This window comes from Pelodiscus sinensis, chromosome 4, assembly GCF_049634645.1.
Source record: "Pelodiscus sinensis isolate JC-2024 chromosome 4, ASM4963464v1, whole genome shotgun sequence".
Lineage (NCBI taxonomy): Eukaryota > Metazoa > Chordata > Testudines > Trionychidae > Pelodiscus > Pelodiscus sinensis.
In genome coordinates this window covers 55,580,154-55,606,834 of record NC_134714.1, presented here as the reverse complement: position 1 = coordinate 55,606,834, position 26,681 = coordinate 55,580,154, and the positions used below count along the sequence as shown (strand labels likewise).

Sequence of the window (26,681 nt, the reverse complement as noted above, 5' to 3'; positions counted from 1 at the left end):
TGTGCATGCCCACGTGCAGTGACAGTATCATAGCCAAAGAGGTAAATCTGAGGCGTGATTATTGCTAATTGAAAGCTTTTCCTAATATCCTGCCATGTTGGCTTGCAATACAGTATATTTGTCAGAGACTTTTCCCTTAGTGGAATCCGTGAGATCAACTGTGGGGTTCCTTTGAGTACTGTGTTCATACGTCCATATATTAGATGCCCCAACCTTATACCCCCTCAGTTCCTTTTTACTGCTTGTGACAGTTGGTTAGAGTGCCTTGTCTTGTCTTTAGTGAGATGGTTGCTGAACTCTCACTGAGTACTTCAGCTTTGGTGTGAGATGCACTGCTTTCACGATTTCCCTTTTATGGTGCCGAAGAAATACCAAGAAGATAGCAGCCCTCAGCACCAAAGAACAAGTGGGCTGTGGGCAAAGGGGTTTTGTTGGGCCGTATGCCCATTGTTGGGCTTCATTGGGGTACTCTGAGGTTGTACTTGCCAGCTTGGCCAGGGATTCACCTCCAACCCTAGAAAGTGGCAAAGGTCCCTTTCCTTTCCCAGGGCTTGTAGCAGTAGTGGTGGCCAAAGAGCAAAGTTGACTGGCTCTGCAGGTGTCACACCACGTGACTGTCCTTGCTATACCCCATCACAGAAAGGGGAACCTATAGGAGTGCAGCCTCACAGGAGAGTGAAGCACCTCTTAATTACCAGACTGCAGGAACACATTGTCTCTGTGACCTCAGTCCATGGCTCCTGAGCTCTTCAGCTAAACAGCTCAAGTCCCCAACATGCTTACTAGGCATGTGATCTCCCTGGTCTCTATCATCCCCCTGCCTGGATCTGGGAGACCATGATGCCAGTCCCTTACCTCAGATACCAGCAAACGTTCTGTCACAGATCACCTTGGCCCCAGTCACCCTTCACCAGGTTATCTCCTAGATGTTGGTCACTGTCTTGGAGGGGCCACTTGGAAACATGCCAACCTTGGTACCACTCCTCCAGCAGACATTGCTACTTGCCTTTACGTTGCTGATCACTGTCCAAACTCAGTTGGAAAACCCAGATCTCTCTGGCTCTACCGTGGTTGCTGGAGGGATAGTGGTCTTGATCAGAACAAGAATTAGCATGGCACCCTGACAAGGAAATTCTATGTGGCATGTAATTGCAGCACTAACCGTGGTGCTGTTGCAGTCCCTACCCAGTGGTTTTGGGGAGAGGCAGTAATGCCGGTCTCTCATATTCCCAGCCCTTCCTGGCTGCCTTGGATAAGCCAGCCATGGCACCACTGGCATGGTGGTTAGAAAACCTTACTGAGCTAGATGTAGCACCAGTGCACTGGACCCAGGCACCACAGGAGCCTTCCCTGGACAAGGAGGAGGAGCACACTCTTTGCAAGTGGGATAGGCCCCCTCATCATACCCTAATAAGGCTGTGGCCAGGCCATTCCACTCCAGCAATCCCTAGGATGACTTCAGGGAGCACCAGGCATGCCTTAAATGAGTGGCTGAGAACTTTAAATCTACAGGTTGATTAAGTCACAGAGAAGGCTGATTATCTCTTCAGTGTTATTTTGGCAACCTCCTGGGCTTAGGTTGCACCTGTATACCCAGGTGTCCTTAAAATTGCCAAGGCATCGTGACAAACACCCTTCTCTCTTCTGCCGGCATCTAAGAAGGCAGAAAATGAATACTACATCTCTGTGAACGGATTTGCTATATATGCATCCCCTGCAGTATCACTAGTCATGTCTGCAATAAACTAAAGGATCAGACAGGGTCAAGTTGGTCGCATGCTGAAGAACAAAGAGGCCTAAAGACTTGATGACTTGTTTGGCAGGAAAGTTTATTCAAGGCCCAGCCTACAATTCAGGATCTCTAATCACCCTGGGACACAATAATTTCAGTCGATAGGACTCCCTGAATAAATTGAATCATGCACAGGAGTTCTCTGTGCTGGTGGACAAAGGCCTGTTCATCTCCAGGGAGTCCTTCAAATGGTCAGGGACACCACTGAGTTGGCAGACAGGATGATTGCATTTGCAGTAGACTCCTCTGGGTTGTCCCAAGAGTTGCAGGCCGTGATTCAAGACCTCCCTTTTGAGGGCACTGTGCTTTTAGATTATGGATTTATGGCTGCACGGCCTTAAAGACTCCTGAGCCACCTTCTATTTCCGGGGTCTTTATACTCCGTAACAGTCCAGGAAGCCTTTCCATTCTCTGCCTTCTTCCCCTCAGCAGTCTAACTTTTGGAGAACTTCCTGAGTGGGCTCCTACAGGAGGAGAGTTAAAGACAAGGAGAATAAGGAGCAATACCTATCCTCTTCCCAACTTTCTGCACATCCTGATTTTCCCCATTGCCAAAGAGACCAAAAGTATTTGCTCCCAGCCAGTCTGATAAATCCATCCCTACTCTTCCTCAACTGTCTCTGGCCTTTCTGGTTAACCTGGTCCCTTATCACCTCACCACCATTGGGTGTTCGATTCAGTTTTGTCAGGCTGTATCCTATAGTTTACTGCCATCCATCCATCCCGGTCTCCTTACTGTCCCTCTTCAGGGACCTTCTCAGGACCTCGACAACTTCTTGCACATGTGGACAGTGGAGGAGGTCCCCTGGGACATGGAAGGAAGACGATTCTTCTCCTGTTGCTTCCGAATTCCGAAAACAAAAGGGACCCTCAGATCCATTCTGGACCTGCATTGCCTCAATAAGTCTCTCAAGCAGTTGAACTTTTGAATGATCTCCTTAGCCTCCATCATCATCTGGGAGACTGGTATGCCATCCTCAGTTTAAAGGGATGCTTGTTTTCATAACTGCATCTTAGGACATCAATGTTTCCTTCATTTCATGCTGGTCTAATGGCATTTCCAGTTCACAGCAATGCCATCGGTTTCTCTTTGGCCCAGAAAGTGTTCACAAAATGCATAGCATCTGTGGCTGCTTACCTGCAATTTTGTGGTATCCAAATTTATGCATTCCTCAATGACTGGTTTATATGGGGCTGGTCCCAAGACCACGTGTGGAGGCATCTTGCTCATCTGTTCTAGGGATGTTAAATATCGGTTAATTGAATAGTTGATTAACCTCATGAATTCTTATCCATTACCCAACTATTCTGTAGTCCCTGGGGGTGAGGCTGGCAGCCAGAGCAATTTGGCCCCACTCCCAAGGAGCCACCTGCTACTCCGTGCTGTTGCCTCTGTATCGGAGGCAGCAGCTTGGAGTGCCAGGCGGGAGCTGGTCCGCAAGGAGAGCCAGTTTAAAGACCAGCTTCCCTCATGGACCAGCTACCTGTTGCTCCACCCTGCTGCCTCTGATGGAGGCAGGGGGGATGGCAGGGGCAGGGGGAATGGCAGGGGGCTTTTTGGGATGGCAGAGCAACCCCTGTTCAGGATGGGATCTGAGCTCCTGGACCTGGTGTGAGTTGGAACTGAGCAAGGCTGCTTGCCCATCTGGCTCCTAATATGCTTTAAATGTAGAACAGCTATGGTGGTAGGTCCCAGACCCAGCACAAGCCAAGACTGAGTGGTGCTGCTGATCAGCTTGCTAAAAAACAAAAATGTACTGGCATGGGGGTCGGGGGAGGAGGGGAACAAATGCATGTCTATAGCATTAACCTATAAGCTTTTGCTTATCGGTTAATTGACTACACTGTTACATCCTTAGTCTGCTCTACCTATCACAACCTGGGCTAATAATAAATGAAACAAAGTCAACCTTGACAGTGGAACACCTAGAATTCATTAGCAGTTCTCGACTCCACCCAGGTCAGAGCTTTTCTTTCCTCCTCCAAGCCATAATAGCCGTCATCTCTTGTATGTGAGCCCACCAGCTCATTACTGCCCGCATGTCTCTGACACTATTGGGTCACATAGTTGCATGCACTTGCAGTCCTGCAGTCATGGCTGTTGTCAGCTTTTATGTCCCCAATTGGCACAATCTGGACTGGGAGGTCAGGATTCCAGACAGGTTGCTTTCATTTCTCACTTGAAGGCAAGATCTCACAGTACTATATGAAGGAGTCCTCTTTGCACCTTCGGATATGTCAAGGCTTTTCCTCACTCTGACACTGCGTGTGCAGAAGTTGGGGGCCCGCAAGAGACCTTAAAGTACCCTGCCACTAAAATTTCAGTTAAAAAAATAAACAAACACCCCAAGGTCACAGTTTCCCTAACCTTGATTGGTATGCTGCTACCATCCAAATGCAAAAAACCCTTGGAAGCCAGGAAGATACAATTGGAAATTTCTTCCTGTGGGGTAATACCCCAAGCTCTCTCTACCTCTCTCCCTCAGGAAAGAGTTGAAAACAAACTGAAGCTTCTTAATACGGGGCCTTCAGTCTCAGACACATGCAAAAAGAACATCCTTCCTTCTAGGACACAGGAATCAGATCTTAGACTAAAAAAAAAGGTGATTTTATTACCAAAATAAAGACAGCATATTTGGTTGCTAGGTATTATAGAGCAACTAAAAAAAAGTTTTAAAGCACAGAGAATTGATTCCTGGGGATTTGGTTTCAGTTATAGTGCACAGGGGGGTTTAGCACAAAGGAGTTTAACCAAACTAAAAAAAAATAAAATATCTTGATCACCTCTAACTAACCATTGTTTGTTCACTTACATATCCTTTATTCTAAGGTTCAGTCTTTCCTTAAGCCTGGTTATCGCTGAAAAAATCCATACCTTTTATTCCTGGCTTAGTCCATCGCTCTTCCCATCTACTGATATGAACTAGTGCGCACACAGGAGACCGAAGCAGGCAAAACCTGTTTCATTTAAAAAATGTATCTCTGTCTTCCCACTGGCTTTTCTGGCTCCCTGCCAATACTTCCTAGATACCTACTGTTCTGGGTTTTACCCTTTTGTTACGGTATGTTGGGATGCCTAGAAAAGGGTAGTACCCCTCTCGTCTGTCATAGGATGCATTGATGACGCTTGTCTCTGATGCTTTGGATCTGGGATGGGGAGCTGTCATGGTCATGAGGGATGGCTAACAGCCTGGGGACTAAAGGGTTAATTGTACCCAGCCAGGTAGCAGTCAGCCGATAGAAATGCAGATAGAGATTTTCACACTGAGAAAAAGGAAATCATACTTAGAAATATGCGCTTCAAAGTAAATTAATCTTAATTGTTTCAAAAGTGATAATTTTTCTCCTAAAAAGTGTCTATTAATCTACTTTCAGCACTGTTTTTTGGTTTAATCTAACTTTTTATTTGTGTTTCAAATATGAATAGGACCAGAACCGAAGCCAAAACTTAAAGGAGATTCAAGAACGTTTAGAGTATTTCTGGATCCTAACCAGTATCAACAGGACATGACAAATACAATCCAAAATGGAGTAGAAGATGTCTATGAAACATTCAATATAATCATGAGGAGAAAGCCAAAAGAAAATAATTTTAAGGTATGCTATATTAGAGTTGTTCTTAGTTGTTTCTGAATGTGTTGAGTGGGAAGAGTTGTTGGCACTTAAATACTATGTCATTGACAGAGATTGTTTGATGGGAAAAAGCTGGCCAGAATTCATTTCCCTAAAATTGTTTAACTGCAGTGTTGGTGCTAGATTAAGGAGTTCTGGGTCTGTGTACGTAATAGCAATTGGGATTGCCTTAGAGTATGGGATTGCCTGAGGTTGCAGGGGAGATCAAGTCCAGGGCCCGTCCCCCAGTGGGAAGCTCCTTAGTAGGGTTGGATCCTGCCCTTCAGGATGGGAAGCCCCATGGTGGGGTTATTGGAGGGCTGACCCAGCTCTTGCCCTGCCGAGTTGGCTTGGCTCACCTCTTTGGACTATTGGTTCTTGCCAGAGTGTGTAGCTGGAGCCCTGCCTCCTCCCTGTTCCTGAGTTGTCTTTGTTTGTGGGGATGTTTTTGTTTGGGGCTCTATGGAAGTGCACCAAGTACATGGTTAATCTGGGGGTGGATAGTATATTAAATGCTAAGAAAATCTGTAAAGATGAATCTTAAAAATAATAGATGTTTGAAAATATCTGTCAACTTCTGAAATTAATCTATACACAATTGAGGAGGTTATACTCACTGGAAGTCTGCTGATAAGTTTCTGACTACAAATAGAAAGGTCACACACAATTGGTTCAACTAGAAAACACTACTGAGAGGGAGAGCCCTGCACAGACGCACAATTTATATCCAAGCATATAAAGTAGATACCCCCAGAGCTGCGAGACACTAATGAGTGAGACCAGCAGGGCCATGACCAGTGATCAGGCCAGGAACAGCAAAAGCAAAAGTAGCATCATGTTGGGTTGCCATTTGCAGGATCCAGTGCCTAGCTGTCCCCAGCCCTGCCCACTGGAGAGGGCATTAGGTTCACTGGTGGGTGTCCCTGGTCATGCTAGTGTATAATGGCAGTCAAAAAAGCTGACATTTCAACTGCTGCTGCCGCCCTTTCTGTTAAGATTAAAGAAGCTTCCTGGTATGACTTGAATATTCAAACATCTTCAGATTTGAAAGCAAACAAAGAAAAAAAACAAAACAGAACATTTGGTGTTTATGTATATTCCACTGCCAATGTGTATGGGGCAAATATAAACAAAAAAGACATTGCCATTAAATAGATATGGTGGATTCTTTGTGTGTATGTATACAATCCATGCATTACAAAGTTGAATGAAATTCTAGTTTTTGTAGGGGATTGTAGAACATGATCTGTGAAGCTGCTTAAGAAGGGAAGCAAAAAGGTGCTGCTCTTTTTAATAAGACTGGAAGAATATATCTGAAATGAGACAGTGACTTATATTTTAAAACTATTGCTGACAGCTACAAAATGAAGCACTGAAAAGTCAGAATAGGCCAAAAAAACCCAGCTGCATAAAGTATTACTTATTCATTTTCCTAAATTTCACATTTATTCAGTGAAGCCAAAACAAATAAAATAGTGCTCAGGTTTTCATAAATTGGAGTGCAGATTATCTGTGTGTATTGTATACCTTCTCACCAACTTCAACTAGATAACAGAAAGCAAGGTATGACTCTGGAATGATTAATGTTAATAATGCATCAGGCAGTCAGAAGACAGCTTTATTTTTATGCTGAGCCTGCAGGGGAAAGAGCAGCCAAAAAACTTGGGCAGTATAGTAAATTAAGCAAATATGACAGCAGTAGCAAGTACAAACATAAGGGGATTGCTAGATATGATAGTCAGCACTTCTGTGTGGTAGCTCAGCAGTGTTACCTTTTATGGGATATTTTACAAAATTTACATACACAGATTTGAATAATTCATCTAAGTCATTTAACATTAGGTCCCACCTAACATTAGGGACCCATTTCTAAACTTTTCCATCCAAAAGTGAATAGTGTCATTTAGGACAGGGATGGGCAATAATTTTTAATGGTGGGGAGGGGGAGGGGGAGGAAGAGCATGCCAAGATTTTGGTAAATGGCCAAGGGCCGCACTTCTGTGGAGGAGTGCAGGGCCTGGGAAGGCGGTAGAGAGCTTAGGATAGAGGAATGGGGTATAGGAAGGGGGAGTGGGGTCTGAAAGGGAGTTTGACTGAAGGAGTTAGGTTATCTTGAGTAGAGGCTTGGGGTTCAAGAAGGGATTCTGGCCAGAGGGAGGGATATAAGAGGGAGTACAGGGTCTGGGAGGGAGCAGTGACCTGGAGGAGGTGGGGAGAAGGGTTTGGGGGGTGACATGGGGTAGGTGGTGGAGGGTGGCTCAGGACAGGACGTTTGGGGGAGAGAGGAGGTGGGGTGACAGAGCCAGGCTCTGGCTGGGAGGCACTTACCTAGGCAACTGCCAGCCAGCAGCCCAGTAGGAACCTGAGACCGGCTCCTTACCTATTTGCTGGGCTGGCTGCTCCACGTGGCTCTGCTCCAGTACAGGGAGGAAGAAGGGAGAAAAGGGAGAAGGCTTCACTTGCTGCCCCAGTCTCCAGCACAATTTCTCAGGTATTAGGTGGAAACTAGCCAATGGGAGCTGAGGGATTTTGCTAGGGAGCAGGGACAGCGTGTGAAGCTTTCTGTCCCTCCCCAGTGTCCATAGCAATTAGCAGCCAGTGGTGTGAGCTCCTGTGTAGTAAGGGTGCTGGCAAGGTGGTTGTGGGCCAGATCCAGTGGCTTGGCAGGCCGGATCCATCCTGCTAGCTGCCTCTTGCCCACCCCGATTTAGAAGGATAATCTAAGATATTTCTGTGTTGTAATCAGTTGTGCTGCTTCTGAGAAATAAGATCTTACTAACCCACACAATCTATTCCCTTTTACCCCCATCATTCAGCATCACCATCTCCTAGATGTGACATGACATTTGTTTTCTGTTTTTGGCTTATGCCAGAAGTTTGGGGAAGCATCTAGGGCATCAGGTACTGGTATCTCTGTGAAATCATGAATCTAAACTAGTCCTTAACTTTACAAACTTTTCTAATTTGCCTTTGAATTTTTTGTCCTTCTGATATCATGGATTATTAAAGTTGAGGGAAATTAAATAAGAATTATAAATGGATTTACTCCTAGTATGCATTTAAGTTGCCAGTTCAGCTGGAAAACTTGTCATTTATACCCAAAATGAAATTTCAGACATTTTCTGCTGATTTGTGCTTCTCAGTTGGCTTAACCCTGTGAATGTTTGTAGTGTGTGCATTGTATGCACACAGATGACACTCAGGAGGGTGGAAAGCTTTACACAGCTCATCTGATTTTGCTTATTAGTTGACTGATTTTAGATGAATAACTTTTTAGAGATTCTGGTACTAGACTGTTAAGTGAGTTTGAAAAAAAGAATCATCCTGAAGGATCCACACTTCTAGTATCTGAACAGTGCTCAAATACAAAGTGACACAGTTCCTCAGCTTAATGGAAATGCTGAATAGGAAGTTTCAGTAGTTTCTAAATAGAACAGATAGTATAAAATAATGCTATTACATCCTTGTGTTCCCAGTTTATTCCTGGCCTATAACTTGCAAAAAATTATTTTGAGATAATTTTTTTTTTGTTTCTTTGCATTTTTTTCTGGTTCTGACACCTTTTCCAATCATAAGGATTATGGAATAAGAACTTTCTGGCAATTTTGATGATGATGCTTGAGGCAGTATAAAACACAGCATGCCCATCTGTAGATAACAGTGTATTTGCTTTGCAGCACTGAGAACAGTGCTATTATTAGCAAATTCAGCATCCTGATCAAACACACAGGATATACATTTACAGCATCAAAGTGCCACTTTTAAAGAATCACACTTTTGACTGCTCTGGTACTTCGCTGTTGATGATTGGTGGCATTATGCAGACACCATTGTGAACCAAACAATCCAGTTTCTTTTGAGCTAAATTAGTTCTCACTGATGGGATATATCATAGTTAGACTGTTTAGCTTGAAGAACACTGACATTTTGTTGAACTGGCTGTGAAAATATAGCAATTGATTCAATCTAACCAAGCACCTGTCTGAGGAAAAAACTTTTTTCCTCTGGAACACACTGGGATATGGGGTAGTTCAGAGAGATATTAATCTTTAGTATGTTGCATTGTGATGATAAAATATGTTACTTCTACTAATTCATCTATTTTGTCACTGTCAGGCTGTTCTGGAGACTATTCGGAATCTGATGAACACAGACTGTGTGGTTCCTGATTGGTTGCATGACATCATCCTTGGATATGGAGACCCAAGCAGTGCTCATTATTCGAAAATGCCAAATCAGATTGTGTCTCTGGATTTTAATGACACCTTTCTCTCCATTGATCATTTAAAAGCCAGTTTTCCTGGATATAACATAAAAGTAACTGTTGACAATCCAGCTCTACAGAAACCCCCTTTCAGGTGATCCAAGAATCTTAGATGTACTTGGTTTTGTACTGTCTGAACACTTAATTCTCAACTTAAACTATCCTATCAATCTAATTTCAGTTTTATTTCTAAAATGTACCCTAGTGAAGTTGGTACTTGAAAACTAGACTATAAGTCCTTTTTAGTTCAGTGACTCAAGTGTGGGTTTTTTTGACTGAGAGTATAGTTCATAAAAGTTGCTATTGTAATTTATTATAAATACTGTAATATTCCAGTGGCATCCAGAAGCCAAAATTAAGATCAGGATATCATGTGCTGCACTCTATACAAGTGCATATGAAAACATTACCCTAATCCAACCTATTGGCAATCTATAGGAAAAAATGATATAAGAATGGTGAGGGTACAATCAGTGTATACAGCCTCTCTCCGACTTATGAACCGGTTATGGACCAAGCAATTGGTCGTAACTCGGTTTGTTCATAAGTTGGACCCCATTGAGTTACATGTGACCGCTTTTCGTAAGTGCGGATCGCATTCGTAACTCGAGGTCCGCCATTTATGACAGTTTCGGTCGTAACTGTGAATGGTCTTAAGTCAACCGTTTGCAACTCAGGGACCGGTTGTATACAGCTTTTACATTTGACATTTTTTCTATCATAAATACAAAAAACATCAACTGTTCCTGTCTGTCAACCTAGCCATCATTTAATTAGCTAACTCAGTGGTCCCCAACCTTTAGAGGCTCCCGGGCGCCCGGGGGCGGGGCCGCGCATCCGGGAGCACGCCAGGGGACTGGGATGCCCTTGCACCCGGTGCCGGCATGTGCCCTAGGGCCAGGGCTGGGGCCGGCCGAGTGCCTTGCGCCCGGGGCCGGCGCTGCCGCCTGAGCCGCGTGCCTGGGGCTGGCACCGGCGCCGCCCGAGCGCCGCGCACCCGGCGCCGGTGCGTGTCGCGCGCCTGGGGCCGGCACCTCCCGTGTGCCGCGGGCGGGGCTGGCCCAGGTTGTCGGCGGGCGCACACAAATGTCCCGGCGGGCGCCATGGCGCCTGCGGGCACCGCGTTGGGGACCACTGAGCTAACTGGTGTAGCAGACTTGTTTTGAGTGTAATGAAGTGTGTGATAGACAGTGCCTTATGGATCTGTAGTGGGCAATGTAGAAGAAGGCACCAAGACTAATTTATTTGTATTGTGGTTGTGGCTGGGGGCCTCAGTCAAGGATTCAGGACCCCATTGTGCTAAGCACTGTGTATACACAAAGATCATCCTAGGCTCAAAGATTTTACAATCTAAGTATAAATTGATGGAATAAGTTGTGGGGGGGGGGGGCGGGGGGAGGAGAAGGGAGGTATGATATCATAATGGGACAATATATGGGTGAGACACTATATATACCAAGTAGGTGAGGTACAAGGTGATATGTCCTAACATCAAGAAATTGCATTCTGTAGTTTCATTACAATAAATCCCAACCTGCCATATAATCTTTATTTTGATTTCTTTTGAGAAATGAATTGTAAGAATACCCTGTCTTTAGTGGAATATAAATTATTAAAGATTTTCCAAATACTGCTTCATCTATAGCATCTGATGATGTAATTCCCACACACAGAGAATGAGAGCACGTTTTGCCTGTCATGGACTTTTCCTTTGATTTACACAGCCCATGCCGCAAAATGAAGCCTTTCACCTTAATGTATTACCTCATTATTGTAAAGATATTTCTTATTAATATGCTGTATTATGAAGAAATGTCTAGCACAATACAGTATTAAATGGAATTGGAGGATGCAGGAGCTCTTCATTCTAAGGTTATAAAAATAATGTAGATATTCTGCAAAGGAAACACGGCTACAAGGAGCAGGATCACCATTGTTTACAAGAGTCCATTGCTTCTGTTTTGCAAAGTGTCTATTTTCTAGCATTAATTTATATTTTCTCCCACCTTCATCTCTGCTCCCCCATTCATTCTGTGGTATTCCATGCTCCTCACTTTACTCTTTGTTCATCTTATCTCTTTTTTTCAATTTTCTACCTTCTGCTTCGTGCCTTCTGGCTAGAACTCTTTCTCTGTTCTCATTTGCCATGAATACTTTCCATTTACCTCTGTAATTCTCCTTAAACGAGTCCCTTTTGTGCGTCATCAATAATTGCACATTTTCTCTCTCCTGACTTGTCCTATTGTCTTGATTGAAGTTGGCTGAAACTTGGGTTTTGTTTCAGGGGAAGTTTTGGTATTTCCAGTTTTGTTTACATTTGGAATCAAAGCAAAATTACCTGGTGTGTGTGTGTGTGTGTGTGTGTGTGTTTTTTTTTTTGGCAAATCAGAGATCCCTGAAAAAATGGTTTTGGAAACACCAAAATACTGTGTTCTGAGAACAACTGTGTGACAGGAACGTTAATTAATTTCCTAGTTGCTACTTCCTGTGTAGGAGTCATGAAATTTACAAGATTGTCAATTTCATTCTTTTGGCACTTTCATGCTCCTTGCTTAAGTTAGAGCTTCAAGAGTCCCTGTTGAGGAGCCAGGAGCTTGTAACCTAGAAGTTTTAGGACTGGCTCCCAAGGTCTGGGGCAGCACTGCCATGTGGACTGCCTAGTGTTGGGGAGACTCTAAGGTTTTCAAATTTCCGGGCCAACTGGCAGCACAGTTTGTCCTACTCCAAATGGAGAGATTTGCTAAGAAATTCCAGTGAATAAGCTTTTTCCAACCCACTCCAGTTTTGAGTTTTGTCTTTGGAATAAGGAATGGCTTACATGGCATTCTACATGCATAAATAATTGGATGGTGCTCTAAAAATGAATATGAAAGACTATTTGAACTACTTGTGAAGGAAATAAAGTTAAAACTTTAGTATATGTTGCAGGATAACTTTCCCGGTAAGGGGAGGAAAAGGGAAGAAACGGAAGGAAGAGGAAGAGAACGAAGAAAAGACTGAAGAAGCTAAAACATTAATTGTTGAACCTCATGTTATTCCCAACAGGGGACCATATCCATACAATCAACCCAAACGGTAATATTGTTGTAACTTTGTGTCTATGCAAACACCTAAGTAATTCTGTGTCTGGGAGACTTTGTTGTAGGTTGCAGTTGATTTGGTTACATAATCTGGGTAAACTTTTTACTTGTTTCTTTGTTTCAGTAGGTAGAAGAAGTGAATTAAACTAGACTGAATTAAGTCTGATTTAACTCTAAATGAGTGTCCACAAGAGTTCAATATAGCTTAACTGATCTACTTTTCTTAGTGTCCTATGTAGATAGTCCCTTAAGAAAACCTTTTTATGTTTTCTGCATTTATTGAATCTATTTTTGTTCGTTTCAGCAATACTATTCAGTTTACTCACACTCAGATTGAGGCTATACGTGCAGGAATGCAACCTGGACTAACTATGGTAAGGATAATAATTGAGTTGTTACCATATTTCTTGTTGAAAATTATTCTGTTTAAGTTTAGGATAGGTTCTCTGAAGTGCAGGTACCTTCAGTTTTCTATGTCTGCTATGATTGTGTTTTGTGTTTTCTTCCTAGCATCAGATACAGGGAAACACCCAATAATAGCCTCTCCTTCAAAAAGCAAATAAACAAACAAACCCTCTGAATAAGATTCTGTCCTGTGTTCCAGTAGTTGGGGATTTATTTCTGGATCGTTAAATTGACATGCGTTTGTGTATTGGATGTGGGGAGACTGCTAATTTTAGAGTACAGTGATTTAGTGCTGAATTTGTTTTGATTGTATTTACAGTAGTTGTAATGCCTTGGTCCTGATGAAGTATCCACTTTTTCTTCACTTCAATGAGCTTCATTTTAGGCCCCTCTAGAAAAATTTCATATATATATATACAGAGGCAGCAGTGTGGGGTGACAGGCAGGAGCCAGCTGCCACCCCATACCTGGCTCCTGCAAGTGGCTTCTGGGCACTGGCTCCTGCAAGTGGCACCCCAAAACCTATATTGCAGTGCCAACAGTACAGATATATCAGATACGGAGGCGACAGCTAGCTCCCTGACTCGCCAGGTGCTGGCATGGAACCTTTACGATTAACTGATAAGCTTACACTTTTGCATCTCCAATAGGGATGTAAAAGTGTAAGCTTATCAGTTAATCGTAAAGGTTCTATGCCAGCACCTGGCATCAGTCACACTGTTCTTTATGCTCTTGGTTTGAAGCATGAGAACAACTCCTCTGCATGGACAGACCAGTGAATATTATTTACTAAAAGTCTCTGGACTCAGACTCCTGGTGCTACATGTGGAATACAAATAGGGACCATAAAGACCCTCCAGTTACAGTTAAGTTCATTTTTATGGACTGATATTGCAGTCCTTACTCATATGAGGAGGCCCATTAACATCAGTGGGGCTACTCACTTGAGTAAAAGCTGTAGGATTGGTTAACAAACTTAGTTTTCAGTAAGACTAATTAGAACCTTGCAAATAATAATAAATAAATGACCTATAAGGAGTATCTGCTGTTCCCGAGGGGTTATTTTAAAATGAAAGAAGACATTTTCCATGTCGGATTGTTTTTGGAAACAGTAAAATTCACTAGTGATAAGTGATTAAAAACTGCTTAGTTAATTTTTTTGGAACAAGTCCATTTATTTGAACTGCTGGTTTTTAATAATTATAGTGTTTTGCTAAGAATACCCACATTTGTATATTGGAGTCTTATACCAGTATTCCTTACTTGTCAGCTAGAAAGATGACTAGTAAATTAAAATCTTTATTGCCATTTTGTAATATGTAATCAACACACAAAATACTAGGGGGGAAACTCTAGGTGATGTAGCTCTTTGTTTTAATCTTGTTTTTTTTAATCTAGTGGTATGTACTGTTAATTAATATAATTTAATCTTTGATGAATCAGAATAACTTTCCATATAAGCACAATGTATTATGAAGTGCCATCTGCATATTTTTATTGGAAGGCTTTTTGGTATAAATTGTAGTACCTGATAATGTTTAGTTCCACCAGTCCATCAGCAAAAGAATAAACTACTGGGAGAAATTGTTTAAAGTTTTGTCTAAAGTTTTTTACTAATCTCTTATTTTCATCTTAAAGATATCTTCTCTGATTTAGGAGAACATTCTCTTAGACCAAATAGGAAAAGTGACACTTAAAAATGAGCATTTAATAAATGACAAGCCTCTTGACATTTTTACTTGCTTGTGCTAACAAAGTTTTTTGTTGTTGTTTTTGACAACTGTTTGACTCTCTCTTTCCAGTTCACTGTACAATGTGAACCCATATTTTCATTCCAATTAAAATAAATAAGATGAACCATTGTGGAGTGCATTTTGTATATTTATGGTAATGATGAAACAAGAGACAGGACTATGCAGCACTTTAAAGACTAACAAGACGGTTTATTAGGTGATGAGCTTTCAAGGGCCCAGACCGTCTTGTTAGTCTTTAAAGTGCTGCATAGTCCTGTCTTTGGTTTCAGCAAGACCAGACTAACATGGCTACATCTCTGTTACTATGATAATGATGTAATCTGTTGTCTTTGCTTGAGGAATCCAATTGATATGTTGATAGAGCTACTTGTCTGAAGGAGGCAAGCAGGACTTGGCCCATATTGGTTGAAATGTCATGTTGGTTCTCGTGACATTCCGATCTAATGTATGTTGTGTTTCATAACTCATTTCAAAATACTACACTTTGAGATTGCTCATAACATTTAAAAACCTTGTTCAGGTTGGATTTTTGCTCATATTTAAAATGTTAGGCAAAGAGAAAGTTAGGGGTGAATCTGATGGCTTCAGGAAACAAATGTGAACTAGATATGAATTTAACCATAGAATTCCTCCAGAATATTCCAGGCATTAGTACTCTCTAGTTCAAGGATAGTATTTGGCAGGTATCCGATATTTGGGTATATATGGTAAACTAAAAAAATATATTGGTGACAAATGCGAACATAGGAACTTGGATAACTGTTTTTAAATACATGTTTCAAAAAGTGATGATATTAAGGGTAATGCAGCTACATCAGTAGTAACTAAACACAAATAAAAAGTGAAATACTGCATTTATAATTAATAGCATGGAATGAAATATAATGCTTGGCATTTTAAAAACAAAACTGTTAAGATGAAGAATTGCAACTGAGATACAGAGGTGTAATGTATTTAGTATATAAAATTCTGTGCCGTTTCTTATCAAAATATTAATCTCTGATATATTTATGTCACCTGGGCCAGTCTTGGATTTTTGTAGGTTGCAAATTAAAAGTGCCAAACCTATTAATCTGATCCATATCTCCTTTCTCATCCATGGTATTTAAGTCTTTGCTCTTTCTGTGGTTGCCCCATGTTCCACTAGTGTTTTGTCTATTTGGTCAGGTATATTCCCATTGCCTGGAACTCTGCATTAGCACAGGGCTACATTTTCCACCGTATTTTTGCATTTCTGACTGGAGTCCACAGAAACAAGTAACGGATTACACACAGTTGACAATAAATGGAGCAATTTAGAGGAGAATTTTGGTTATCAGCTTCCTAAGACCGTGCTATGTGAAAATGAAGATGCTTATCGAACCATTATGTTCTGCCCAACTTGTAATTTCTTTTAATTCTTCCAATAGGATGGTTGTATGTTGCAAATTATTGCTTATCTATACTTTCATTTTGTAGGTAGTGGGTCCACCTGGTACTGGTAAAACTGATGTAGCTGTTCAGATAATATCCAATCTCTATCATAACTTCCCAGAACAGAGAACCCTGATAGTTACACATTCCAACCAGGTAAATGAACAACTTCTGTATGATGCTTTCTTATACTGCCCTATTTTTGTGGCTTCAATAGTACAGTTATTTCCATTGATATGGACTTGAACAGGTTTGTGTGGAGTTTTAAGCCTAATAAAAACAGATTAGGAAGTTACGGTGGAAGTAAAATTTAAAACGTTCTGAAGTGTGTTATCAGATGCATTTTCTGTTTAAGACATTTAAACGATTAGGGTGGAATCCAAAAAGTTACATATTGTTCACATATTAAACATACGGGACTGTTCTGCTTCTGCTATTCCTGAAATATCTTTTATAGCTCTAGTCTCCGTATTTGGGCTTCAAATTGGCACTTAACTCTGAATCACCATTCTAGTCCATCTTCCTTTGACAAGACAGATATTGTGGTTTTGGAGATATCAGGCAAGTTGCACTAGCGTTACTAAATATAAAATACATCTAGCTACACTGGTGCAAACACAAATATAGACACACTTAAATCAGTTTAGTTCTTTCTTGAGTCAGTTTAGGTTAATTTGTGCAAACTAAACTCATTTAAATGTGTCTATATTAAGGTTTGCACTGTGTGACTAGATTAATTTAGTTACAGATGTGCAACTTTTTTGATAGAATACAGGCCTAGAACACCTGTGTCTTGTCTATCACATACAGACCAGATACAGCACCTCCCTACGTCCACCATCTCCTCACAGGCCTTTGAGACCTAATTTCATTTTCCTATGATTATGTAATCAAGACATCTAATTGAATAGATGAGGGAAAACATCTTTCAAATACGATCAGGAGAACCTACCACTAGAATAGTCCAGATATTTGCCTTTAATCCCATGCGTGCGCGCTCGCACTTTAAGTTGGGGAAGAGGAAGCTGCATGCCAGATTTGGCGATCCTAGCTCTTACTGTTTAGGAGTTCTTGAATAAGCAGACACGCAGACAGACACACAGATAGACACAAGCCTCTAAAATATGTATAGATGTAGATAGGTCATTGACCATAGACTATACTGTACATGCTTGCATTTCTTACCATTTTCTTAGTGTCAGCAAGTGTCCTTAGTCCATACTTAGCAGCCTCCTCTCACTTCAGGAAATATAGAACTGCCAATTCTGCTTGCCCTTTACTCAGTTTAGTCATTAGGCCATGCAACAGCATCATAATTGGGGGAGTTCAGCCACGTTTAGTGCATACTTCCCAATCTCGCTAAGTAATTTTCTCTATATTCCACTGTGATAGTTTCCCCCCCACCCCCCCACCTCCATGTGCCACCTGGAACTTTATCACTGAGCTTCCTGACCCACCAGGCTAGGCCTCCTCTCACACTGTACTTCTGTGAGAAACTGCCCAGCCCTCCAGCCTGCACTCTTACAACCATACATACAGGTAGGACACACAGCTGCAGCTACATGCAGGTGATCTGACCAGCCCCTGCATAGGAAGGCTCCAGGTAGGGTGCTTTCCAGCTGCTTAGGCAAATACACCCTCTGCGAGTGTAAACCCAAAATTATGCTATCTTGTGCTTCACAGAGAAATGTACAATGTAAGCTCATAAAACTCACCCGCTCTCTCAATGTGGAGAAGAATACGCAAAAGCCTTTTGCCTGAGCTAAGATTCCTGAGCACTGGTTTATATCTGTGGTGTCCCAACATGCTAGCTCCTAACCACATGTGGCTATTTGTCTGGTTGCGTGTGGCTAGTTCACTATAGCAGTAGCCACCATAGTGGCCACTGCTTCAGAACTGGTTGGACACCATGGGTTTTAGATGAAGCAAAACCAAGTTTCATTACTACAGAAGAGAGATTTTAAGTGATTAGATATGATAGCAAACGGACCAAAGCAGATTACTTAGCAAATAAACAAAAATGCAAATTAAGTTTAATATTTATGCTAAATATTTGAGAGAGTGTATGGGTCTGTATGTTAGTTCGTCTGCCTGAGTCTGTTGAAGAACTCCTCCTAAACAGTAAGAGTGAGGACCACCAAATTCAGTATACAGCTTCCTCTTATCATAATTTAAACCAAGGTAAGAGTTTGGATGTGCTAGAAATATGGGATGTTCCTGGAATGGGATTGCTTCTCCTAAAACCATACAGAAAAAGAGATAATCACCAGGCAGGTGGAAGAGGCTCTCACCACTCTTCTTTTGATTGGCTACAGTCTATACAGGCTGTATTGGTACAATGGCTTCTTTCTTCAAACTAAAGCAATCCTGCTTTTGATAAAACAAGGTGTGATGTGAGAGGTAAGTCTTAGGGACTTCATTACATGCATATAGATAGGTTAGTGTTTGCAAACATGTATACAGGGATTCCTTTTAGTTATCAATGAAATGAAGCCATACCTGAAATGAAAGCCTATAAGCAGCACTACTCCTCCACTGTTTGACAGAAAGCAAAGTGTATCCTATCCAATTGAAACTACAGGGGAATTTTAAGAAAGCAGCATTGAATTATGCAGTTATAACTTATCTCATTTGACAGATATACTGGGTAGTTTTTTTCCAGATTATCTGGTACAATCCATGTACAATAAATGTTGAATGAACAAAATTTGATGTCTCATTTATTCATGTTTTATTGCTTTTAGATCAAATAGTAATTGGATGTAGTACTTGAACAGTTTTGTAAGTTGATCACCAATTTTTTAAAGCAAAAGCTTGAATATTGGTGAATGCTGTTTTTAATTAATATGTATCTAGAGCATATAAAGGCATCACTATAAGTGAACTGCCTACTTTTCTATCTCCAGATTAAGTGTTACCTTCATGTTTCCTTTGGTTCTAGTTTGTAGCCAAATAGGCATTCTTTTCTAGAATGTTTGTCAGTAAATCTTCAGTTTTACCTGCAAAATCCTCTGAACTTCTGAAAACTATCTTTCCCATTTCTTATCAATCTTTAGGCCTTGAACCAGCTGTTTGAGAAAATCATGGCGTTAGACATTGATGAACGCCATCTCCTTCGTCTGGGTCATGGAGAGGAAGAATTGGAAACAGAAAAAGATTTCAGCAGGTGAGCTGATGGGCAAGAGGACAGTGCTAATGATAAGCTAATTTAGGCAAGCATGACAAATGTATATTTAAACTCCTCATATATGTTGCTAATAAACAGATGGCAGTTTCTTCCCAGTCCTAAAGAACCAGCCTCAGTCCCAGGCCTATTTACAGTTTAGCTCTTACCCACAAGAGCACGCTGGGCCAATTCATTAGCATCTAAAATCTAAAGATTTATTAATAAAAGAAAGAAAAGGTTGAGAGTAAGATTGTTACAGCGAATACATTTAGCAGAGATGTTACAGACTGCTAGCTGAGAAGTCTCTGGTGTGCATCCTGTACTAGGATGGGTCAGCAGTCCTTTCTGGCTCTCTGTCCCTAGCAAGGATGCATCTGGAATCAGGAGTAAGACTGAAGACCAGATGGAGATGCTCTCATGGGATTTTTATATTCCTGGTGTCTCCCAAATTGGAGCTAGATACATGATTAAGTGACCTCTCTGTGTTTCACATGCAAGCAGCCATGCAGCACTGGATAGTCTGCAGGCTTCCAGATGCATTTCTTGGGTGTGTATTGGCCACTCTGAGAGCCATTGTCCATGAACCAGTGCTAGTTAGCACAGCCATTCAGTGAACTGTCATTCCTCACAATAGGTAGTCCAGGCCTATTGCTCCCTTCAAGACAGAGAACATTTACGGTACAAGTACAGAGACCATATTCATAACTTCACATACAAACATCATACAAGTACATGCGTAGCATAAATAGACTCAGTAGAGCATAAGCTTTCATTTGACACCTCACATGGCCCACTTGGTACAGAATCTGGGACAAACACCACCCATGGGTGCAACAGTGATCTGTCTGCTCACTTAAAAATCCAATAACGTGGCACATGTAGGAACCAGTATTTGGAAATACTAGCATGACTAAATATAAGTTTGAGAGTTGTCTCTCTGACTTCACTGGGAGTACACATGTTGACAAATGTAGGATCAGAGCCTTGCATTGGAAAATAAATGAACAGAACAAGTACTGGATTAATTTGGCAATATCTTAACTTGCTTCACCCACCTTCTGTTTTTCATATCTGGAGAGCAACATGAATACTGTAACACTTCAAACAAATATTAACATCCAGTATTTTATACAATATGTATACATTTCCCCTTCAAAATAATCCAAGATTGTTGACGTTCAGGTCTTGCTGCAAGGATAGCATCACTTAATTTAGGCTACATTTGGACTGCAGCTCTTTTCTGAGATACCGGAAAAGCTATGCTGCATCCAAGAAATGTCTGCTTTTTTTGAAAAAAATTTCAGAAAAGCGGACACACTCTTTCACCATCCCTGTAAACCTTGTTTTACGAGGAAGGGAGGTGTTGAAAGAGGAATTTTTTCCGAAATTTGGCGCTGTGTAGACAACAAATTTCAGAAAAGCCTCTTTTGAAAGAAAAGCAGAAAAATATGCAAATTATGGTTCGCAATTTGCATATCTTTTTCCGACTTGTCTTTGTAGTGTAAACATAGCCTTGCTGTGTTGGGCAGGCAAGAAGCATTTGGGGCCAAGAGCAGCTGATATTTTTCTCTGACTGATTACTTTCTGGTATTTGGGCTGTTTTTGAGTGTATTCTTCATACCGGTACAGTTGTCTCTTTAACATATGAAAGGTGGTTTTAGCTGTGTGTTTGCTTTTTTACATATTAATTAAACAAATCTGGGCATGTGACATGGACTATGATGAATAACATTTTCTTTAGTGAAACATTTTTCTTTAGTGAAAAATCTGGTTGTAGTCACTTGTAACTCTGGAAGTTGGATTTTTATGGTTAGTTCTCCAGAAAGCATATTTGATTATGGCTACTGGAAAAGTAATTTGGTTGCTTCAGTTGTAAAAGAGTCCTCTTTTCAGTTCTGTAATTTACAGAATTCATATTTCCTGCTTCCGTTACAATTATTTCTATTTTCTTATTTCTTTAAAAAACAGGGAGAGTTCTAGGAAATTCCATTTTTTTTTAATTATGAGAGAAACTTGCATATTTACATGTTTTGTTAGTGGCTTTAATTGTCTTTCAAAATTAGCCTTTCTCACATTCAAAAATTATCTTTTAACGGCACATATATGGAAAATTCATTAAGCTCAGTAAGGCTATGTCTACCCAGCAGCATTATTTCTGAGTAACTGATGTTATGCCAAAATAACGAAGTCTACGTCTACACACAAACAGTTTTATTGACATAATGTCAAAAAAATGTCGAGCTGGAGGACTTCTTATTCTGACTCCATGTAGCCCTTATTGTACGAGGAGTAAGGAAAGTCGGAGGAAGAGTACTCTTTCTCAGACTTCCTGCTGTGTAGATAGCTTATTCTGCTTTTGGCGATATTTCAGCTTAAGCTACGCTATTGACATAGCTCAAGTTGCATAGTTCATCTCGTCATTAGTCCTGCTGTGTAGATTTGCCCTAACATAATTTTGATTTGACTTTTAAGGAGTATCGTCAGTATAAGTAGGAGGGAGGAGAAAGAGTTAAAATAGCGGTACATACTATTCTCACGCCTGACTTTTTCTATGCCACTTAAGATTTTTAGTTACATATTCTCATTTTGTTGAATGTTTTTCTCTCACATTGTTGTGTGAAAGACTTAAACAAGTTGGGAAACCTGACTGTGCAAAGGAAACAGTTCTGGATTTGAATCGGGTGAGATGAACATTCTTGTCATAGGCAGAAGATATCCCCCTCTCATCCCTTCCATTGGGCCCAATCACCTGGGGTGCAGTTATCAGAGGATGGAGACAGGTCTCTAAGAATGATGTCCCATCCTTTCAGGAATATGAGAGGATAACTTCATTAACATTTGAGATGCTCTGATTCTGTGGGGATGAGGGCATAGAAGTATTATCTAGATATATAAAAATAGTGGGCGCGTAGCAGTTTTTTGTTCTGTTTTTGTTAGTAACTAACAAAGACTAGTGCTTGTTCTGTATAGTTATTTTTGTGACATCCCGGTGTTGGCATTCAGCACAATTAATTTCAGCTGAGAGAGAAACTCAGAATACATAATTATTTGTATCACATTGTATCCATTCTGTAGGTATGGAAGAGTTAATTATGTCCTCGCTCGAAGATTAGAGCTTCTACGAGAGGTTGGACGATTACAAGAGAGCCTGGGAGTCCCAGGAGATGTTTCTTATACTTGTGAAACAGCTGGTCACTTCTTCTTATACCAAGTAAGAGATGAAATATTTTTCCAAATAGCAGATTTGGACCTTATTAGGTTATGAAACATAATGTGAATATTGGAGTGAATTTCTTAGAACTGAGTCTAAAAAAATCGTTTTGTTTGGGGGGCTCAAAATGCAAACAGCAACTGAAGCTATAATTATAATGTTACTTGTTTGTGTTGCTATTTGTTTTTAACTCTGCCTGATGACTCATAAATTGAAAGGCCAGAATTCGTGCTTCTTTTTTATATAACTATTGGCAAAGTTTCTGATTTGGATTTTCTTCTTTAGATATGACAATCTCAGCAAGTTTCTTCGTGCTGTTGATAATGGATATTAGAGCAGTCATTTACTTTTGATTTTAAGAAAACAAAGGATATATACAATAACTGGAAATTCACTTTACATTTGATTTTTATGGTAGAATACAGCAACAAAATAGTAACTTATCTGTTTCAGAGACAGCTTAATTTTACTAAAGAAATTCAGTTCTCTTCTTTGAATATATTTGTAAAATATTTTAATGAAATTATGTGAAAAACAAATATACCTGTGATTTCATGCAGATATGTTCTAAATAAAAATAGGTATCATAAGGTTTAATAAAGCATTTTGAATAAAAAGTGTACAGGCAGTCCCCGAGTTACGCGGATCCGACTTAATCTCCAGCAGACCAGGGAGAGGAAGCAAAGCAGTGGAGCGTCTGGGCTGTCCGCTGCCCGCGTGCTCCGCGGCTTTGCTCTGCTTTGCTCCCCGTCTCCCTGGTCTGCAGACCAGGGGGATGGGGAGCAAAGCGACGGAACACGTGGGCAGCGGACAGCCCAGACGCGTCTGGGCTGTCCGCTGCCCGTGTGCTCCGCGGGTTTGCTCTGCTTTGCTCCCCGTTCCCCTGACCAGGGAGACGGGGAGCAAAGCAGAGCAAAGCCGCGGAGCCCGAGGGCAGCAGGACAGCCACGGCGCGTCTGGGCTGTCCCGTTGACCCCGTGCTCCGCGGCTTTGCTCCGGACGCCCGTGGTACAGCAGCTGGGGCGCTGCCGGTTGGTCCCGTAGCGCTGCTCTGGGCGCTACTGGACCAACCCGGCAGCACCCCAGCTGCTCTGCCCCAGGCGTCCTGATTCAGCCACTGTTGGTCAGTTTCAGCAGTGGCTGAATCAGGACGCCTGGGGCAGAGCAGCTTGGGTGCTGCTGGGTTGGTCCAGTAGCGCCTAGGAGCGGCTGCGCTACTGGACCAACCCAGCAGCACCCCAGCTGCTCTGCCCCAGGCGTCCCCAAGTCAGCCGCTGCAGAAACTGACCAGCGGCTGACTACAGGAAGCCCCTGCCCCGGGCTTCCTGGAATCAGCCGCTGATCAGTTTCAGCAGCAGCTGACTTGGGGATGCCTGGGGTTCTTAAGTTGAATCTGTATGTAAGTCAGAACTGGCGTCCAGATTCAGCCGCTGTTGAAACTGATCAGTTTCAGCAGCGGCTGAATCTGGACGCCAGTTCCAACTTAGGGACTGTAGGTTTGTTCTTAAGTTGAATCTGTATGTAAGTCGGAACTGGTACATATTGTAGGGGAAACTCTAGCCAAACATTTCTCCAGAGCTCAGTTTTATTCTCCCACACCTCACTTCCCTCAGTCCTTTATTCTCAAGCTGAGGTGTCTACTGAGAAAAGCCGCTTCGCGTCTCCCTCGTCTGCTGGGGGGAAGCAGCTAGTGCGGGGTTGCCTCACCCTGTTTGTAAGTAGGGATCCGATGTAAGTCGGATCCATGTAACCCGGGGACTGCCTGTATACACCAATATGATACCTTTGTTCGCTGCAGGTCATGTCTCGTTGGGAAGAATATATTAGCAAAGTGAAAGTTAAAGGTGGCAAGCTTCCTGATGTTGTGGATGTCTCTAGTTTCTTCCCTTTTCGCCAGTACTTTGCAAATGCCCCTCAGCCAATTTTTAAAGGCAAATCTTATGAAGAGGACATGGAAATTGCTGAAGGGTGTTTTAGACACATTAAGAAAATATTCACTCAACTTGAGGTAAGATTTGTAACATTTCAATTTACTGGATTTTTTTTAAGTATGTATTTGAGGGGACATTTTTAAAAAAGGAAATAAATAGAAATATATAGACAGGCAGTTCTCAACCAGAAGTGTGCATACCTCTGGGGATATGTAGAGATCTTCCAGTGGGTAGATCAGTTCATCTAGATATTTGCCTAGTTTTACAACAGGCTTCATAAAAAGCACAAGCCAGTACAAACGAACATTTTATTCAGACAATTACTTTTAATACTGCACAGTATATAATATACTGTACACTGAAATGTATGAACAATATTCATATTCAGATTTATTTATAATTGTATGTTAAAATGAGCAAGTAGGCAATTTTTAAGTAATATTTTGATGTGACACTTGTATTTTTATGTCTGATTTTGTAAGAAAGTAGGTTTTAAATGAACTGAAACTTCGAGTTGTGCTCTCCAAATCTGACTACTCAACAGGGTGCGGTACTCGAGAAGGATTAAGAGCCACTGATCTAATCTGTGTCTTTGTTGGATTTAAAACTATATGGGCCTAATTTCCTAATCTCTAAATTTGATCCTATGAAACAATAAAAAACAGTCTCAAATAAAGAGGGAACCGTTGAAAGCAAGTTATTTCTGAAGAATGAGTCTTCAAACTATTAGGCAATGTGTTTGTATTTCAATTTTGTGGGTGTATTTGTATAGGTCCTATTTGAAATTTTGTTTATATTTCACAGCTGTGTATTGCTAGAGATAAGAAATTAATCCACTGTGAAGTTATTGTTGGCTAGTACTTTTTACCTATATCTTTTTTGATAGCTTTTGAGTCCATAATTCTGTTGTAAGCAATATCATTTTGAATTCTTGTTCTTGAGAGAATGCTTTTTTGCCTTTCTGTAGGAATTCAGGGCATTTGAACTCCTCCGCAGTGGCCTGGATAGATCCAAATACCTCTTGGTAAAAGAAGCAAAGATCATTGCAATGACTTGTACTCATGCAGCCTTGAAACGACATGACCTCGTTGAATTAGGCTTTAAGGTAATGATTCCAATAATGGCAATATGCTAATCTAAAATATTTTCCTGCATTAAGTTTTCTATATTGTAAGCATAGACCACTACATCGTATTGATTTACTGCCATTTTTTATATGTTAAATTACCCAATTTTTCTTTTTTACTGGAAAGTAACGAACATAAGAACAAGCTCAGATCTTGAGTATTGAAAACTGTGAAGATGTCAATTTGAATATTGCTTGCATATGTCAGTGTGCTCTTTGTCAGAGTCATGATTTGTTTGTTTATTCCATACATGTATTTTTTTGAAGAAATCATAAATTTCTGTAGTAATAGACTGTGATCAATTGTAGTGATGTGATTGCATGCAAAGATAAAAGCAGATAAAAAACTGAAATAAACAAGACCCTCTTGACATGTTGCTTTGCTAAATAATGAACAATTTGAAGAAGAGGATCCTGTAGCAACACTTGCTTTTTCCATTCTGGAGTGCCAGTGTCTGCTGCATTTTCACTTAAGTTTGGTCAGCGCACGGTGTTTATCCTGGTATAGCTATTTCAGTTAGAGATACAATACATTATAGATCAAAATTGTTTCACTTTAAAAATGTTAGTTTGATTTTGGTGTTTGGTCCTTCTTCCAAGGCAGGCAAAACTATTTGGAGATGGGACAGGGTAGGTTTGTCCTTTCCACCTCCAAACTAAATGTGGCTACTATGTAAGTAATGGATTGGAGCAGGATAAAGAGAAGAAATACAGTTGCTTGTCTCCCTGGTGAATATGTCTTGAGCAGCAACTGCTGCCCCTCCTCCTGCCATGGATCTTCAGATGTGTGAATGGGAAGGAAGAGCTTAGGGCTTACTCCTAAAACGTAAAAGTAAAGGAGGAAATAGGAGCCTAAAGCAAAATAAATTGCAAACTTAATGGAACAGGATTGGTCTTCAGTTTATTCTGTCAGTGGTAAAAGCCACA

At 41.1% G+C, this 26,681-nt stretch overlaps 1 protein-coding gene and 1 non-coding gene across 2 annotated transcripts in view; both read left to right on the top strand.

Annotated features, from left to right (window-relative positions):
* The window catches only part of AQR (aquarius intron-binding spliceosomal factor), a 95,875-nt gene that overhangs the window by 48,913 nt on the left and 20,281 nt on the right, over nucleotides 1-26,681 (top strand). The window contains exons 19-27 of the mRNA XM_006123267.4: nucleotides 5,220-5,389; nucleotides 9,521-9,762; nucleotides 12,597-12,743; nucleotides 13,053-13,122; nucleotides 16,366-16,476; nucleotides 19,377-19,486; nucleotides 22,562-22,697; nucleotides 24,496-24,705; nucleotides 25,596-25,733. Coding sequence (XP_006123329.2) covers nucleotides 5,220-5,389; nucleotides 9,521-9,762; nucleotides 12,597-12,743; nucleotides 13,053-13,122; nucleotides 16,366-16,476; nucleotides 19,377-19,486; nucleotides 22,562-22,697; nucleotides 24,496-24,705; nucleotides 25,596-25,733 — 1,334 coding nt within the window. The remainder of the gene's footprint in view (nucleotides 1-5,219; nucleotides 5,390-9,520; nucleotides 9,763-12,596; nucleotides 12,744-13,052; nucleotides 13,123-16,365; nucleotides 16,477-19,376; nucleotides 19,487-22,561; nucleotides 22,698-24,495; nucleotides 24,706-25,595; nucleotides 25,734-26,681) is intronic.
* LOC112545830 (U4 spliceosomal RNA) lies at nucleotides 8-141 on the top strand. The gene has a single exon (XR_012903775.1). It is a non-coding gene; the product is annotated as a U4 spliceosomal RNA (small nuclear RNA).